The 19110-nt window shown below is 39.5% G+C and overlaps 1 protein-coding gene across 3 annotated transcripts in view; it reads left to right on the top strand.

The window, feature by feature from the left end:
• The first annotated feature begins 6050 nt into the window (after window positions 1-6050).
• The window catches only part of usp32 (ubiquitin specific peptidase 32), a 46563-nt gene continuing 33503 nt past the window's right edge, over window positions 6051-19110 (top strand). For all 3 annotated transcript variants that reach the window (XM_017490956.3, XM_017490957.3, XM_017490955.3), the window contains exon 1: window positions 6051-6282. In XM_017490956.3, coding sequence (XP_017346445.1) covers window positions 6225-6282 — 58 coding nt within the window. In that variant the 5' untranslated portion in view covers window positions 6051-6224. The remainder of the gene's footprint in view (window positions 6283-19110) is intronic.

Raw genomic sequence — 19110 nt, 5'->3', positions numbered from 1 at the left:
CATGGCCTCTTGGCTGCTTCTCTGACTAAAGCCTTCTTTATCCAATCACTGACTTCATGTGGACAGCCTCCTCTAGACAGAACCACAATTCTTTAAAAAAAAAAAAATTAATTAATAATGTATTCAATGGGGCTCTGCAAGTGCAAGGTGTTCAAAGTTCATTAGTTGAATGAAAACCACAGGTGGACTCAATTCAAGTAACTATGTGACTTCTGATGACAAATGGTTGCAGGATACAAGTGGAATCCAGGAATCCTGGATGTGAAATGTTGCTTGTCGTGCTTTGACTTTATTAATATTGCTAATAAAATAGACCGACTGAACCAACACAATGTAAATAATGAGACAGAGTACATAGCAGCCAAATAAACAAAAAAAAATCATGAAATTCATCAAATTTGTGGAAAAGTAGAAGCCCTCTATTCCTACAATATATTTGTTTTTTTTTGTTTGTTTGTTTGTTTGTTTGTTTTTTTTGGGGGGGGGTACTTTTCCCATTTACATCCGAATGTAATCATCTCTGTAGAAATGCCAAATTCCTTATTAGGTAGCGTAATTACTTAAAAGATCATACTTTTGAGAGCATTAATGCATTATCACATGGGACATATACATGGAATTTGGAAAATACCCAAATTTTCCAATATGCATCTTATTTTAGCGGTCCAGTTTTCTAAGCACGCTACCAGATTGCTAACATGATTGTGTCGACAGTGGTATTAGTATTAAGTTGAAGCTTTGGAACTTTATCTCTTTGAGATACAGATGAGGAGGTGAGAGAGCTCTCATGAGCTTTAAAGTGCTGCTGTTAACATCCTTAGCTGCACACTAAGCCATTAAACTAATCCAAAACTAAGTTATAACCTTATAAACACGCGAAAGTTGCCTCATACTTATTTATGAGAATGTTCAAAATGTGCTTTATGAAGGTGCGTCATCCAAAGCATTGCCTTAACTGCCTCTCAGGTCAGTCAAACAATGTAAAACCTATAGATTGATTTTACATACCTATCCAGCCATTTTGCACCCAGCTTCATCGCCTTCACCAGTAATAAAGTATTTCATCTTGGAAAAATGCTACCAGGGTTTATTCGATTTTTACGGTGTTCAAAGTTTTTTGTTTGTTTGTTTGTTTGTTTGTGTGTTTGTTTGGAAGGACAGAATGTTGTTGTTTTTTTTGCTGACAGGAGAAGTATCTGGTTGTGCTGGGTTCTTAACACAGTTTCGTCTATGTTTTTCTTTCTGAACAAACTGAGATGGGGCTGGAATAAAGGGGCATTGGGAAATGTATATTTAAAAAAAAAACAAAAAACCAGTAAACACAAAAAAGCACTACAGGCCATAACAGAGTAACTTTTCTCAGGGACATAATACACTTATGCTGATGCAATTGTTTGAACTATTATTTTATAAAATCATGTTCTATATACAGTTGAAGTCATAAGTTTACATACGCCTTGCAGAATCTACGAAATGTTCATAATTATTTTTTAAATAAGAGGGATAAGAGGGAAAAATGTATTTTGTTTGTTGTTTATTTTGTACTGCTCTGAATAAACTATTTCACATAACAGATGTTTACATATAGTCCAGAAGACTAATAACTGAGTTTACATAAATGACCCAGTTCAGAAGTTTACATACGCTTGATTCTTAATACTGTGCTGTTACCTGGATGATCAACAACTGTTTTTATGTTTTGTGAGAGTTGTTCATGAGTCCCTTGTTTGTCCTGAGAAGTTAAACTGCCCACTGTTCTTCTGAACATTTTGTGTAAACTTTTGAACAGGATGTTCGGTGAAATTATTATTTTGTCTTCTGGGAAACATGTAAATATCTTATGTAGTGTCTGAAGGGCAGTACTAAATGAAAAAAAAAAAGATCTTTAAACAAAATAATAACAATTTACACCGATAATGCTGTTCAAAAGTTTACAGTGGACAATGGGCAGTATAACTGCTCAGGATAAACAAGAGACTTATGAACAGCTATCACAAAACATAAAAACAGTTGTTGATCATCACACAGTATTAAGAACCAAGGGTATATACAGTTCTGAACTGGTTCATTTGTGTAAATTCAGTTAGTATTGTGTCTTGTGGATTATATGTAAACATCTGTTATGTAAATTAGCTTATTCAGGGCAGGACTAAATAAACAACAAAATGCTATTTTTATGATCCTTCTTCTTCTTCTTCTTCTTCTTCTTCTTCTTCTTAATCTTATTATTATTATTATTATTATTATTATTATTATTATTAACATTTTGCAGATTCTACAAGGCATATGTAAACTTCTGACCTCAACTGAACTCCAGGTTATTTGTATTAGTAAGGGGGGGGGGGGCTTCCATTACTGCCCTTCCCTTTAACTGCAACGTTCAATAATTCACACGTGATCGCTGAGACTGAAGGCTCTACTGCACCGAAAATCACATTAAGATCCGAAAATCACATTAACTTCTTTTATATCTGAACATTGACTGCGTCAGATGCAGTCTGTCCTGCATGAATAATGTCGTTATAAAGCGGCCACTAGGGGGCGCCAAGAGCTCGTCTGCTCCCCTGCTTTACCTGATGACCAGTAAAATAACGTGTTTGGGCATTTTAAGGAACAATAAAGTGCAATTGAATAACATTACAACCGATTGCGAGAATAAACACTAGAGTGGGGTCATCTGAAAAGAAGGAAAAGTTTAATTCAATAGTTAATCACGGTTCACAATAATAAGTTATAAAGTGCATGCATAAATCAGCAAAATACAAGCTTTGCACAGCCATAAGAAAAGGTTCATTTGCCAAATATTTGGCATAATAGTTGGATTATGTTCATAAAATAAACCTGTATTGAGGGGGTCTATGGAATTTTTTTAAGGCTATTTTCTGGTAAATGTTTGAGAATCCATGGATTCTTGGTGACAAAACTAGTAGTATGCAAATGACATTAATTCCTCAAATGAAACATCAGAAATTTTTATTATTTAAGGTATTACATATGCATAGTTGAAGTACAGTAAGTCTAAGGCATGTCAGAATATCTTAAAAATGTTGTAGTCAGGAACCCCTTTTAACTGTAAATTCCACAGACTGCCTCAGCAGTGATTTATTTCATGAGCATAATTTGAATGTGTACAATAAGATTTTGTCTGTTTATATGAGCGACAGAGGTTTCTATTCCTGAACTTTCCATTGACAGACAGGTTAGATCCAAACTGACATTAGTTATAGTCCTACTTATTTTTGAACTATTGAAGTTTCATTCAAGTGACCAGTCCAACGGGATAATAACTATACAAACTTAATATTAAATATAATAACTGATTGATAATGGTCTGTTGTGATTTCCACTGCTGCAAATGAATACAAATTTACAGATGCCCTGATTATGCTGGGGACCCCAAAGGGTCCCTGGACCCCACTTTGAGAACCGCTGACCCACTGTCTGTGCCTATCAAGGCATTTGAGCACATGACCTACCTTAAATCCAGTAATCCTTCATGCACTGACCCACTTCAATTTGTTTGTCATCTCTAGTCTATCGCAAATTCCATTAAACTGGCCCTCATTAAGATTCACCAAACAATTATGCATACATCCTGTTCATGCTTCACATCTGCTTTGAATACCACAATTTTCTCCAAGCATTTTATTACATTAAAGGATAACTAAGCCATGGCTGCTGAATTTCCTGAAAATCCTCAAATATGCAATATCTCACCACTATCACTTTGCTGTTTTCTGAAAATAACGAAACACAATCAGAAAAAAAGCAGAGCCCTCACCTGTTGTGCAATCACTGAGGATTTCTGATGTCTTCTATTTTTATGTTGCATGCTCTCAGTGGAATCCAAAGTAGCGCCACATGTGCTGGATAGATTATTTTAGACTGACACATCCTGCAGAGGGTTTGTTCATATCGGGTCATGATTCAGACCATTCCAAGTAAAAACTTTTGATTATTCAAGAACAGCCTTTTCCCCAGTGATGATAAGATACACGACAAGTAGTCCTAATTTCCCCCCAGAAAAAGTGTCCTGATGTCCTCTAAGCAATGATTATGTAGCCTATTCATCCTATTATATGTCTTGTACTCCAATACTACGTTTTTTGTCCTATGTTGAGATTTGGAAGAAGCCACATGATTTATAGGCTCATGATTATAATCATGGTTATTAAGTGAATCTAGGTTAATCCCTGTAAGAAATGTTATAGTTATTATAGTTATATGCTGAATTGAATGGCACCTTGAATTGAATGGGTTTAATCCAAACCTTAATAACTTAAAGAAATATAAGAAATACAATAGAATTAAATACAATTCCAAAAAAGTTGGGACGCTGGGTAAAATGTCCAGTTCAAAAGCTTCATTAGTGCCTATGAAATGGGCAGCTTGCACATCAGGAAAGGCATCAATGCTGAAAAGGTATATACAGGATTTAGAGCAACATATGCTTCCATCCAGATTCCATCCCATCTTTACTTCTGAAAGACTCTCTAAGATATTCTTTTCATACCCAATCATGTTACTGACCTGTTGCCAGTTGACCTAATTAGTTTCGAAATGTTCCTCCAACTGTTTCTTTTTAGTAACACTTACTTTTCCAGCCTTTCGTTGCCCCGTCCCAACTTTTTTGAGACACGATGCGGCCAGCAAATTCAAAATGACCTTGTTTATTTTTTTTAAATGGTACATTTCCTCAGTTTAATCATTTGATATGTTTTCTATGTTCTATTGTGAATAACGTATGGGGTTATGAGATTTGCAAACCATTGCATTCTGTTTTTATTTACATTTTTACACAGCGTCCCAACTTTTTGGGAATTGAGGTTGTATAACACACAAAAGTGCTGTTAGTTTTATATTTGCTTTTATGTTATTCCTGTTCTGCTGTTTTATTAGGAGACCCAAAACTCTCACACACCTGTGTGCACAAGTCCCTCTTCTCTCCCTCTAACTCTGTCAATGTACCTGTAACAGAGACTCTCACTTCATCTACCTCTCTATCAATGTCACACTCTATCCATCCATCTCTCTATCAATCTACCAATAGCTCTCTCTTTCTCTCTCTCTCTCCCTCCATATTTTTTTTCTATCAATATACCTGTATCATTCTCTCACTACTTCTGTGTTTCTACTAATAACACACTCTCTCCATCTATCTACTTATGTCACTCTCTCACTCCATCTGACTTTCTACTTGTATCACTTAATTTGCCATCTATCCTTCTACCAGTAACTGTCTGTCTATCTGTCTTTCTTTCTTTCAACTTCAAACTGTCTTCAAGTTTATGTAACAGTTTCAAACTTTCAGACTGGCTTTGTGAGGCCAACATCAAAGTTTGTCGTCACGAACTTTACCGATCTAGTTAAAGTTTCGATTTGTCTTCAACCCCCTAGTTTTTGCTTCACAAACCTTCGTGTGTCCCAGGACTCACTATTGGAGCCATGAGGATATAAATTATGTGGCTGGAACATGGATTGTACTGGATTAATGGTATCATAAGGTGTACTGGTTATTATTATTTGTTTGTTTGTTTGTTTGGTTATTTAAATTGCACAGGAAAACTGTTCTCGCTGTACAAGATTAATGATATCATAAGGTGTCCGGTTATTATTTATTGTTTGGTTGTTTGTTTGTTTATTTATTTAAATTACACAGGAAAACTGTACAAGATTAATGGTATGGTAACTAACATGGTAACTACTGTGATAAATCCAGTGGTTCACTCTAGGAAAATCACACGATTACAAATATTTCCACAGTCCTGGTCTAAAACCGAATCCAACATGGCTTAGTCGTTATTTATATATATATAAATCCATTAAAACTTGACAGTATCTGCGGTTCAGGTACTCTATCAACAACACTTACAGGAAAAACCAACCCGCGTTACTATCAGGTGATTTTCCAGGTGCTGTATCCAAAATAACGTCTATTACACACGTAGTGCACTACATAGGGTGTGAACGCGCTTTATGTAATAAATAATATAGTGCGCTGACGCAGGGAGTCAGGCGGTATTGCGACATCAGCCGAGATCACGTGACTCAGAATGGAGGCGTCGGCACGGAGCGGAGGCGCGTCACACGTTAACAACACAAAACTACTCTTTAGACCCCGCTACACCTGAGCGGACGGACGCTGGCTGTGTGTGCGGAGAGAAAAGGCAACAGGCACCGGACTCCCGCGCCCGACAGTCCTTACACACTGAAATGAGGGCAACATGGGGGCCAAAGAGTCGCGGATAGGCTTCCTTTCCTATGACGAGGCCGTCAGAAGAGGTAACCGCTCACGCGCTGCGATTAATCACAGATTGCGGCTGCTTGTGTCCCTCTGCCTGCTTAGCATTAGCCGCCTAGCCGGGGACCTCAACTCAAAGGCAGCACCGCTATGTTAACGAGATTTACCGGGTGATTGTCAGCGGTGCTGGACAGGTAACATGACTCGCTTAAGCTTACAGCGAGTCAGCGAATAACTACTAGCGTTATGGTGCTTAACTTGGTGGCAGAGGGACTGTCTCTGAAAAGAAAGAATAACAATAACGCATTGTTGTTAGGAGAGTCAAGTGTGCCCACTTTGTTTTTTTTTGTCTAGAGGTTTGTTGTTTCTGAAAGCTCCGTGTGCTCTGCGTTAAAATCTCCCATCTGATATGAAAGCTCCTCCAGATAAAACCGAGCCAGCTGTATAGCAGCACGCCTCTGGATGATCACATGGCAGCCTGTGTTTCCTTGCCACAGTCTGCCTTTAAATGATGGTGTGTTTGTAATGCCAGTTTGTTTTAGCACCTGGGAGTCATGTGAACTCTGACCCTTCAGCACAGATCGAGGCAGATACAGTTACTACCCTGTGATCTCTCCTTCCTCTGATCCACTGTCATTAATTAATCAGGATGACATTTACTCATCACTAGTGAGCGAGGTAAGCCTTGTGATCACACCTAAGTGGAGTGCGTGTGATGATTGTTCTGTTGTTTTGGTTTTGTGAGCACCGTGGTCCTCGACATGAGCGGGTTGTTGTTGTTATCATAGAGTGATCCCATTTTTTTTTTTTAAATTCACATTAGAGCTTTGAGTATCAGCCGATGCCAGATACTGATCCACATCCTCTTACTCCATGCTTCTCAAAGTGCGGTCTGTGATGTGTTTCCAGTGGGGCGCTGACTGTTTTGATGGTTGTGGAAATGACCAAGGCAGGGCGGTATGACAATAAACACATTGTCCCAAAAGTCTCCATACGTAGGGGATTGTGTACAGTTTGCTAGCACCACGTCAGTTGTGCCTTTATCAGTGCACGTTCATGGACGTCCACTTCCTGTCTTTTCGAATTTGTTAGTAAGTTTGTTGACAGTGTCGTGCGTGTAATGTGCCATGTTTTCTGTTAAAGTCCACCACAAGCTTGTGACACCTTCCCCATCCAGCCATGAGAATGATTTCAATACCTTCTTCTTAAGGCATTCTTAAAGGCTATATGTGTGTGTGTGTGTGTGTGTGTGTGTGTGTGTGTGTTCTTTTTAAGGCATAAACTAAATATGAATAATTTTGTAAGACATTTTGCTAAAAAGTGTTCATTTCCCCTTTGTGTGGAGAATTTTAGTACACTCTGTAATATCGATATTGTGATAGAAAAGCACACTGTGACATAATTTGATATATTGTGGTTATTATGATAATAAATCTTTTTTTAATTTGAACATTTATGCAATTTTAATAAATATGTAGATGTTTTAGATCTGCATCTGGCAAGTTCAATATAATAATAATAATATTTATTATTATATATTATTATAATAATACATATTTGTACCAATGTGCATAAAATTACATCTCTGCTGTGATCATAATGGAGCCTGTTGAAGTTCTTTTATTCTGGAAAGGATTCCTGGCTGCAAAAGGTCTGAGAACCGCAATCTTCTCAACCGAGTCGAAATATCACAGCTGTAACTGTGATGAGCTTTGTGATAATTAGTGTACTGTGTTCATGTGTGAGCTCTGTCTGTGAACATCACACATTGACTGACTAAATATTTCAGAGGACCAGAAAATGTCTCTCAGCATTGGATCGCTGTGTTCCTGAATGAGTGATGCCCACGATTATATAGTATATCACATATCAGAGTGCCAGAGACTTCTGTACAAGATCCACCCCGTAACCATCATCTACTTAAAGAATGAAGAACCAAAAGCCAGCAGCTTATCTGCTTGGTCTGAAGGATGGTAACAAATCTAAAAATGTGTACCTGTATTTGCATAATGATGGTATGTCTCGAGCAGATTAGAGATGTCAGGCCTGCTGGCCTTAAATTATTAGAGCGTGGAATTGATATTGTGGTATATCATAATGTCCTGATCCAACTGTGTGATTTTTAGCACTTTAAGCACATTGTATATTTTTAACTCTTTTTAAATATTTATATATGTGTGTGTGTGTGTGTGTGTGTGTGTGTGTGTGTGTGTGTGTGTGTGTGTGTGTGTATGTGTGTGTATGTGTGTGTATGTGTGTGTATGTGTGTGTATGTGTGTGTATGTATGTATGTATGTATGTATGTATGTGTATATATAAAATATACTACAGTCTTTCTTGAACTGACTCCGTGATGTCTTTCTATAAATATCCCATTCCATTTAATCCCTCCTTTGCCGTTATAATAACCTCCACTCATCTGTGAAGGCTTTCCACTAGATGGCTGTGGGGATTTGTCCTTTCATCCACAAGAGCATTCGTGAGATCAGGCACTAATGTGGGGTGCAGTCGGTGTTCCAGTTCATCCCAAAGGTGTTCAGTGGGGTTGAGGTGAGGGCTCTGTGCAGGTCACCCGAGTTCTTCCACTCCAACCTTGGCAAACCGTGTCTTCATGGAGCTCGCTTTGTGCACAGGGGCATTATCATGCTGGAACATATAAAGGCACCCTATGCAATTGTGTTCTTCTAACTTTGTGGTAACAGTTTGTCTAAGGCCCACATATGGGTGACGTATCCATATGTGGGCCTTGGGACATGGCCTTGGGACTGCAGTTACCACATGCAGATTTGCACTCGGGTCTCCTTTGATGAACAGTGGACTAGTTCAATAAAGACTACATGTACAAACCATAATGAACTTTCTTTTACTTTCGCACTATCCGTTGTTACCCAGATGAGGACGGGTTCCCTTCTGAGTCTGATTCCTCTCAAGGTTTCTTCCACTTATCATCTTGGAGAGTTTTTCCTTGCTACCATCGCCACCGGCTTGCTCAATAGGGATAAATTCACACGCTTAAAATCTGTATCCTGTGTTTATATATATTTCTGTAAAGCTGCTTTGAGACAATGACTGTTGTAAAAAGTGCTATACAAATAAAATGGAATTGAATTGAACTGAATATCCACAAACTTTTGGCTATATAGTGTATTTATCGCACTTTAAAGTCTGGTTATTCCCAAAAGAGAAAAGGGAGGAAATCACATTTAAATATTCTGGTTATAAACAGAGCTAGCATGGTTTAGTCATCATTAGACAGATTGACTTTTTAATGCTGTACTTGTTAAACTGGCTCCTTATGCAGTGTGATATATATATATATATATATATATATATATATATATATATATATATATATATATATATATATATATATATATATATATATATATATATATATATATAGTGCATTTAGAGATAGCGTAGTGTAGGTTAAATAGTAAATAATACATTTCCGCTTAATTTTGGTGAAATATATTTATGGGTTCTTAAACTCAAGGTTCAACTTTTTTTTTTCGTGTCATTTTCCAGAACTCAGTAACCGCAAACGTGACGTATTTTCCCAGAACGAAACACATTTGCATCGAGCCCTGTGTGACCTAACCTGTGTATTTGAAGAAATCCTTAAGGTCTGATGTAAATAACTGTGCACCTGAAGATCTTGTGTCAGAGATGTGGTTGGTGTCAGCAGAGGTGGATATTGGTCTGACGTTTGCAGTCCAGAGGACAGACGCTTCCCTCTAGCCCTCACCTTGAATGATCAACGTGACGTTGGTTTGCATTTATTTGCATCCTGTTTGTCTCTTGCACTCAGATTTACATTGGCGTCAAAGTGACGTGACGTGACGTGACGACTGCCTTGCTGCGCACTGACCACTACGCCCTCAACACGCTTCGTCCTCCTTACTTTGGCGTTCAGTTTTCTCCTTTGTTAGGTGTTGTATGTCTTTGGTCACTGTTTGGAAGTAGGGAGATTAAACATTTTGTTTATATTAAATACATTTTGAGTTTCTTCCCAGAATAGCCGTGGTGTGTGTGTGTTTGTGTGTGTGTGTGTGTGTGTGTGTGTGTGTGTGTGTGTACGTACTTCCTTGTGCTTGTTATGTATAATAAGCTAATAACAATCTTGATATCATGATTGTGTTGTCTATCTGTATGATGTTTTCATGATACAAATACAGAAGATGTTCCTATTGGATGTTGCTTTGATTTCCAGAACAGTTTAGTGACAGGATTTTCTTAATACCTTTGACCTGTAACAATATTTGTATTATAAGGTGCTGTCTTGTACTTCATCATTGGGGGTATTTATTTATTTATTTATTTATTTATTTATGTTGCAGTTTTTTTACTGTGACAGTACCTACTGCATTCGATTCAGTACCGACCGCTCGGCCTTTGATACAGTACGTACTGATCAGTATAAGTGTGTAGTATGAATACAATCCGGGCGTACTACATCCGCCATGTTGGCGTTGAAATGTGCCCTACAACTTAAGAAGAGGTGACGTGCTGCCTTCCACCATTTTTGATCCTGACAGCTCTTCCGCACCAGTCCCGTTGCGTTACGGCAGTGGTTCTCAACCCGGGTGGGCGCTGAGAGAACGGAAGGGGGGCGCAAATTGTTTTCATGATAAAAATTACAGACAGGGCATCATTTGGGTCCTCGGTGTATTTTATTGCTTTTCAAATAGAGTGTCCATAAATGAAAAACCCCACATTCCCTCTCCCTCTATATTTTGTTTTTGCTGGTGAGAGGCGGATCTTAGCCTGCCTTTTATCTAGCTGTCAGTGCAGACCAATGTTGCCAACTTAGCGACTTTTCAGACCCCTTTTTGCCAAAAAAACGCCCAACGACAAATCTAACCACTTTTTGGACAAACCTTAGCAACTTTCCAAATGTGGCCAGTACTGTCCTGCAAGCGCGAGGTCTTGCTTTCCCACTGCACTCGCACCTCTCTCTGCGTCTGCTCTGTTCAGTGAGTGTCTGAGAGCTGGAGATTTAACGTCATGAATAACGAGACGCGCGGTTCGTCCCAATTTACATCATTCTTATGCGAATGTTTTTAGAATGCAAGACAAATGTAATGCAACATGTTTTACATGTAAAATAATACACGTTATTACAGCCTAGTTCTCTTGTTCAAAGTAGTTATAGTGCTCAGAAACATTTTTGATCATTCATGTTCCATACCTGTCCGTTATGTAGTTTTATAAAGTCATAAAAATTATTTTAAAAAATCTTAAGTTATGAAAAGTAATTAAAGAAATGTACAATAACACAAAAGCAAAAAATTTTTTTTATCTGTCTATCAAAAACAGATTATAGATTAAGTTTTATATATAGATACATTTTATATAGAATAGATAATCATTATACCTGGTGTCCTCCAATATGGGGGGCTGAGGGGGCGTGCCACATGATAGGGGAAGCTTTGGGGGGGCTTTAGTTACAAAAGGTTGAGAAGCTCTGCCTTATGGGATAGCGCCGTGTCCAGCACTAGGTCATCCGGGTATAAAAGGCACGGGGCAGTGGTGGCTTGGCGGTTAAGGCTCTGGGTTACTGATAAGAAGGTTGTGGGTTCAAGCCCTGGTGCTGCCAAGCTGCAACTGTTGTGCAAGGCCCTTAACCCTCTCTTCTCCAGGGGCGCTGTATCATGGCTGACCCTGCACTCTGACCCCAACTTCCTGGCAACGTCCTGGTATGTGAAGAAAAAGAATTTCACTGTGTTGTGACCAATAAAGATTCATTATCATTTCTCACCTACTGTTTTCTGAATAATGAACAGTCATACGAATCCTTGGGCGTCCTGCTTTTTGCCTACTGTATAGTAGGGTAGTAAGGGTATTCGGACGCAGCTTAAGGCTCAGTATGTGGAGCGAAGTGGTCTTACAGTGAACAGCGTGTAAAAGTTCTGCACATTAGTAATTAACAACAGAAAGCATATATTGTAGCTAGTGATGTTAGAAATTAGGTAGACAGTGACTGTCTTGATTGCTTCTATTCTGTTTGAGCCCTAGGAAAAAAATCTGGCCAATCAAGTTGCTGATACCCATTAGCCAAAAGTAAAAGCAAGCTGTTCATTTTAGTGAGTACACTAGCATTTGGAAGAGTGTTTGTGTGTGTGTGTTTGTTTGTGTGTGTTTGTTTGTGTGTGTGTGTGTGTGTGTGTGTGTGTGTGTGTGTGTGTGTGTGTGTGTGTGTGTGTGTTGGCATTACACCTGCAAACCAGTTTTTGTACTGATCCTTGGCTGTACGAGGATGGTTTTGGGCGGCTGTGGCTCTAGTGGTAGAACAGGGTTGTTCGCTAATCGTAGGGTTGGCAGTTCGATTCCCGGCCCACGACTCCACATATGTCCTTGGGTAAGACACTGAACCCCAAGTTGCTTCCGATGGCAAGCTAGCGCCTTGCATGGCAGCTCTGCTACCATTGGTGTGTGTGAATGGGTGAATGAGAATCAGTGTAAAGCGCTTTGTAGAACCACCAAGGTTAAAAAAATTAAAAAGCGCTATATAAGTGCAGACCATTTACCATTACCATTACTTTGTTTACTATTGACAATGACTGAGAGAATGCATTTGGAAATGTCACAGATAAGTTGAAAAAAGACGTTACTCTGTTATTCCACCATTCAGCCAATGTAAAGCCAAGTCTGACGTTTGTGAGCAAACTCTATGTTTAATAACATGGCACCGATGCTTCAACACATGAGGAGAGCACATAATCGTACCACCTGCTATATGACTCTGAATCACCAGGTAATATTTGATCAGTTAGAATGAGGAAGGCGAACTTTTATTAGATCATCATCATTACATAGTGTTCATTCAGCATGGCATTGCTGTAATGGGATTTACGTATTTAATTCATTCTATTTTCATTTTTACAGACAAGACACCCAAGCAGCGTGAACTTAATGAAGCATTGGAATACATTGCCAAATGTTTTCTATTGCGGATGATTAAAGGGTTTGGTTTATTTAAATTCCTTTTGGACAAAACCCCCTCGCTGAACACTGTATCTTATAATCAACGTCTCAAGCCTAATGATGCATCATTTTTTTAGATTTAATCTCCGCAGCAGTTGATAAATTGCATGAACAAATAGGCAAAGCTTATTAATTGGTTATTATTATGCCGTTATAGATCATCACACATCTATCTTATGAAGGAGAGAGAAAATATAAATGGTCGAAGAGTGAAAAGCAAGTACACTGAGCTTTAACCTGAGCTGCACTGCATGTTCTTACCATCCTAATACCATTCTGATTTATATACATCAGTTCACATGGTTTAGAAACTTCGATTCAGTTTGGGGCGAGTGATTACTGTGCTCAAACAGAACAGAATGGAGTTACCATCAGTAATGTAGCTAACTTTAGCAAATATTGGTGTTCAATATTAGCTAGGCTTAATATGCTTAATAAATCAGATGTGTTCAAAATCATGCCAGTAGGTGGATTGGTGGGTCCAAATTGCCACCAGATGTGAACGTGTGTGTGTATGGTGCTCTGCAATGGACTGTCGTCCCATCCAGGGTGTATTCCCCGCCTCATTCCCAGTGTTCCCAGGACAGGCTCCGCATCTTCAAATCCATTTCATTTATCCATGCTTTTTTCTAAAGACAGGAGCCTATCCCAGGGAATATCGGGGCACAAGGCAAGGGACCCGACTGGACAGGGTGCCAACTCATCCCAGAACACAAGATCACACATATTCACACTTCCATTCACACACTACGGACAATTTGGAAATCTCAGTTAGCCTACAAAGCATGTTTTTGGACTGAGGAGGAAACCGTAGTACTCGGAGGAAACCCCTGAAGCACGGGGAGAACATGCGAACTCTGAAACACCCGGGATTCGAACCCCCAAACCCCAGAAGCAAATGTGCTAACCACAAAGCCACCATGCCCCCTACATCTTAAAGTATCATTTTTAAAAGGTATTGGTCTGAAATCAGCAGAAAATGCTAGACTGTATATCAGAGGAAAAATCCGAATATTTTTTTAGATTAAGTAACGGCTTAATGATGAGCAAATAGACCGAACCGTACTGTGTTTAGTCTTATAGACCCGTACTGTGTTTAATCTTATAGACCCGTACTGTGTTTAATCTTATAGACCCGTACTGTTCTATCCATGTTCGATCAGTGTTCAAAAATAGACTTTCTGTAGGGATGGGCGTTTTAGACTTAAAACTCTAATCTAATTTTTTTTTTTCCTGGTAGTTTTTGCGGTAGTGATATAAATGACGATACGAAAACAGTTCAACATTCAACCCTATCTTTTTGGCCACGAGTCAGATCGGCATACAGTCTCGAGAGCCGTGCAAGCACGAGCATTAATCCAAAAATGGTCGAACTTAATCCTGACCATTATCGAATACTAAACTATGCCAATTAATTAGGCTAAAAATAGAATATGAATTAAAATTTCAGTGAAAATGCAAAGATTAATGCTCACAGGATTTGTAATCGAACATCCGCCTTCCCCCGTGCTTGTTCTCGTTCTGCGTGCGAGATCCCACGTTGCGGGGCATAAACATGTCATCAACTATATTGTCAGTATCACGGGATGAGAAATTCTTATCATGGGGAGGAATTGTACCGGTATAACATGGGCAATACGATATGGCACAGCCTTACTTTCTAATGGTCTCAGAATTTTGATAATGTATCTTTTGAAGTCTAGGCCTTGCTGAACTACAAATAAATATGTCGAGGTTTGTGAGCTGGAAAGTGAAAAACATTGATGCCCCATATCTCAAAACTTCACATAGATAGACTTTGTAATACAAGGTCATGAATTGTATTGAGTTTCATTTTCATGAATATCAGTGTTTGCTGCTTACTTGGAGTGACGGTGTCCCACATTTTGCAGAGGTTTGGGATGGGCGACATCTTATCGTTTGCGATATACGGGTACAAATTCTCCCCACAATAAGAACTAGTCTTCCCGCGATAATAACGATAAAGCCTAGTTGATGTATTTCTGCGTGGGACGGTCTGAGACCCGTTCATAGCTCACGTGCAGAGCAAAGACAAGTACAGCGGAAGGCAGACGAGAAGCTGAGGAGGAGTTTATCGCTAAACCAGGAGCTACTTCTACAATCTGGAATTGGTTCGGTTACAGAAAATCAGTTTTACTCTTAGATCAATGTTTGTGTTTCTGAGGCTCTCAAGACTGCATGAAGCTGTCACTTGTAGCCAAAAACAGTGGTGCACGGTATTATATTTATATCGTCACTGATATCGTTATCACAGTAAATACCAGAAAATATCGTGATATAGTTTTAAGTCCATATCGCCCATCCCTACTGCAGTGCCTCAGCTGTGCTGTTGGTAAGACAATGCTGTCTGTCTGGAGAGCTACAGCGTGTCTGTATTACAATACAATACAATACCCTCTCATTTTGTAACTGTACATCGTCTCTCCTCCCACAGCACCGTAACCTTTTTGTTGTACCATGAATGCACACGAACACAAAAAAGAACTCGAACACCCTGGGGAATTATACATTGCCTGGCTGAACATAGTTACGCTACTACTGGATACTAGTTCATGTTTCTTCATGTAACATGCTTGTAATTCGAGCTGAGCATGGAATTACAGGTTCTGCTTACAAGTCCTTCATTTAAGGAGCTGGGAATATTGGGGAAAGTAGGTCACGGTTCTGAGTAGGAGAAAGCTGGAATTAGTTTAACAGCAAACGCGAAGCATCCTGAAGGCTCAAGTCGAAGAAATAATCCTGAATATTATGGATTTAGCTTTCTGCCTTCAGTACTGGAAATCTTTGATACTGGAAGGAGGCAGAAGAAATCAAAGGGACAGAAAAGCCTGTAGTTAGTTTATGTGGGTGTGTTGCTCCGGCTGTCATTTCAAAGTGACGAAATGTCATCCGAGGCCCCAGCGGGAATCCTTTTTACATTTTCTTCTGATTTTCTCCAGAACGTTAACAAGCAACACTCCGCTCCAGTGTTCCATGTGAGCCTAATTAGGAGAAATCTTTAAAGGACTAAGGACAAGACTAATATTTTAATAATGCTCTTTTCAGTAAGACAAGTAAGGCAGTTGTCATTAGTGCGTCGGTTCTAAGGTTTATATTTCAAGCTGTCTGTTTAGCATATAGCATTATCGCTCATTAATAATATTGCGGATAGTGCAGACACTTGAGCCAGCTACTCATTTCTCTCTTTCAGATGTTCCTGACTTTGAGCTCTGGTGTTTTACTCGTATGTGACGAGTTTCATCTGTACACACAGGGAGTGATCAGATACCGAAATTACTGAGGGTCTCACTCAGACGTGTGGTTTTTTTTTTTGTTTTTTTTTTGTTGTTTTTTTTCCCTTCTTCATGCATACAGAAGTAGCTGCAGTCTCTCAGTCTCAGAATAATCTGTCATGGAAACTAGTCTCATGATTTGCTTAGCACTTAAGCGTTTCCTCAAAGCGCTGCCTGGAAATTTGCCAGAGCAAACTAGTTAATTGACCGTTAATGACTTGAGAACTGCAACAATTCCCTCACACCCTCACACTTTAACTGTTTTTTTTTTTTTATTATTCTTTTTTTTTTCCAGTGTGAATGTGAAAGCAACGTTGGTCCCATCTCGGTTCTACATGATTATTATAATTTTTTTTTTTTTTTTTTTAAAGAATTGGATCCACTTGAAGGGGGTTACGGTGGCTTAGTGGTTAGCATGTTTGCCTTGCACCTCCGGGGTTGGTGGGTTCGAATCGAACGAGCTTGCATGTTCTCGCCTTGCTCCGGGGGTTCCTCCGGGTACTCCGGTTTCCTCCATCAGTCCAAAGACTCGCGTTCTAGGCTGATTCTCATTTTCCAAATTGTCCGTCGTGTGTGCAGTTGTGCCCTGCGATGGGTTGGTACCCCGATCAGGGTGTCTCCCACCTTGTGCCCAGAGTTCCCTGGAATATGCTCCAGGCTCCTGCATGACCCTGTGTAGGATAAGTGGGATGGATGGATGGATGGATGGATGGATGGGATCCACTTGATGATGTTTTTACCCCAAATAATAAGATGTCATGCTTTTGAATTAATATCTAATTCTGCATAGCAGATGCAGTAATATTCACAACTTTACAACTCTAAATAGACCTGCCTGACTGGAAAATGGTTTCATAGTGTGTGTGTGTGTGTGTGAGAGAGAGAGTGTGAGTTATGTATTTTAAGAACGTGCTGTCTCTCCTTTCTTTAGCAGACAGAACTGATATATGGCTTCAGACCTTTGAAATGGGAGATATCTGTGGATAAACTTGGTATCTTTGTAGCCCTTGATTGACCCTGAGCCATTTATATAAGCTCAGGCAGTTTTATTCTCTTCTCTGCTTTAAATTCATGAATATTTAATTGCCTCATGCCACCATAGCACAGAATAGTATACCCACATTCCTGTCATAAAAGATGGTTAATGTTTGGCAGGTCGGCGATTGATATTTTTAGCAGATGATTTGAGCGGCTCGAGCTTCTTGTCAGTAATAAATTGCGTTTTATGATTATTTATGAAGTGAACCGAATTAATGGAATTAAGAGTCAGTTAGAGTCAGTACCTCTTGAGGCAGACTGCAGCTCCAGTGGTCGGCTCAGACATAACTATGGATCAGTCCATCCTTTTGTTTGTCTCCCTCTGAAAAGTTACAGTATAGGGAGTAAGAATATGACTCGATATGATTTCCTCTTGTTCAATTTCTCGTTAACTTTCCGAGGCTTGTCTTGACTAGTCCAGGTCAGGCGAGAACAACAGCCTTCACAGCGGCAGACATAGAATCGTTTTGCTGCTCACTGAAGTGGAAAAGACAACAACTGCTCTAGAATGAGCATGCTAGCACTTCAAGGGCTCTTCTGTAACATATAATGTGCAGGTTGCTTAAGGATGTGACAAAAGTGAGCACTTTTGTCTTTTATGCTGGGATTGATTGGGATCGTTTTAATGCTCTGCATCGCCAACATTTAGGATTTTGTACATTTAGCATCAAGACATTCTTCTTTCCAAACAAGTCGCTTTAACCTCAGGATGGTTGTACAATGGAAAATCCATTACACAGCTATCAGGAAGGCATGATTGAGTTTGTCATGCCACACATTGTATGATGCAGAACGTGATTCCCTTTTGTTCTTCATTTTCTCCCCGATTTTGGTCATCCCCCAGTTCCCATGTATTAGCCAGCTCTCCGCTAACTCGGAGACATGTAAAACCATCCGCCTGCTTCTCACGCTCTGAACACACACACAGGAAAGCTTTGTCTGCCCTCATCCGCATACATGAGCTCACAGATGCCCACAATTGCTTAGTGTCACACTGATTGACAGCGAGAGAGAGAGCGAGAGTATACCACCCAGAATGAATGGCCAGTTTTGCACCATAGTTTCCTGGCCATGGATGGCTGTGGCATCACCTACATTCAAACTCTTTGCACTTCAGTAAAAGTCTTATAGTGAGCAGTTACGGGAATGTGGAGCTGTAAAAGATTGTGTGTGTGTGTGTGTGTGTGTGTGTGTGTGTGTGTGTGTGCTTGGGCGAGTGTGCATGTATGCTTGTGCAATTAAGACAAATTTGCTGACTCGAGGGTACGCCTGTACTCTCGGAGCCTTCAGAACGCCACGCTGATAGCACTGACCTTTCAGTAGTTTGCGTTTTCAAAGTCAGGCCTGGTGTGGTATCTTTTGTTATCTTATCTGGAAAGAAAAACTAAGCCTATTAACACCTCTCTACATTTAATAACAGGTTTTAAGGAAATCACATTGGCATGGTGCACAACAAACACGCATTATGGATGACGAGAAAATAATCGCACCTTTTATTAATATTCACATCATAAACAATGGGTGGGGAAAACCCAGAGTCTTAAGTTCTTG

This window comes from Ictalurus punctatus, chromosome 17 (genome assembly GCF_001660625.3).
Source record: "Ictalurus punctatus breed USDA103 chromosome 17, Coco_2.0, whole genome shotgun sequence".
In the NCBI taxonomy this organism is placed as follows: Eukaryota; Metazoa; Chordata; class Actinopteri; order Siluriformes; family Ictaluridae; genus Ictalurus; species Ictalurus punctatus.
Note: the sequence above shows the minus strand (reverse complement) of the source record. Positions and strands in the feature narration are given on the sequence as shown.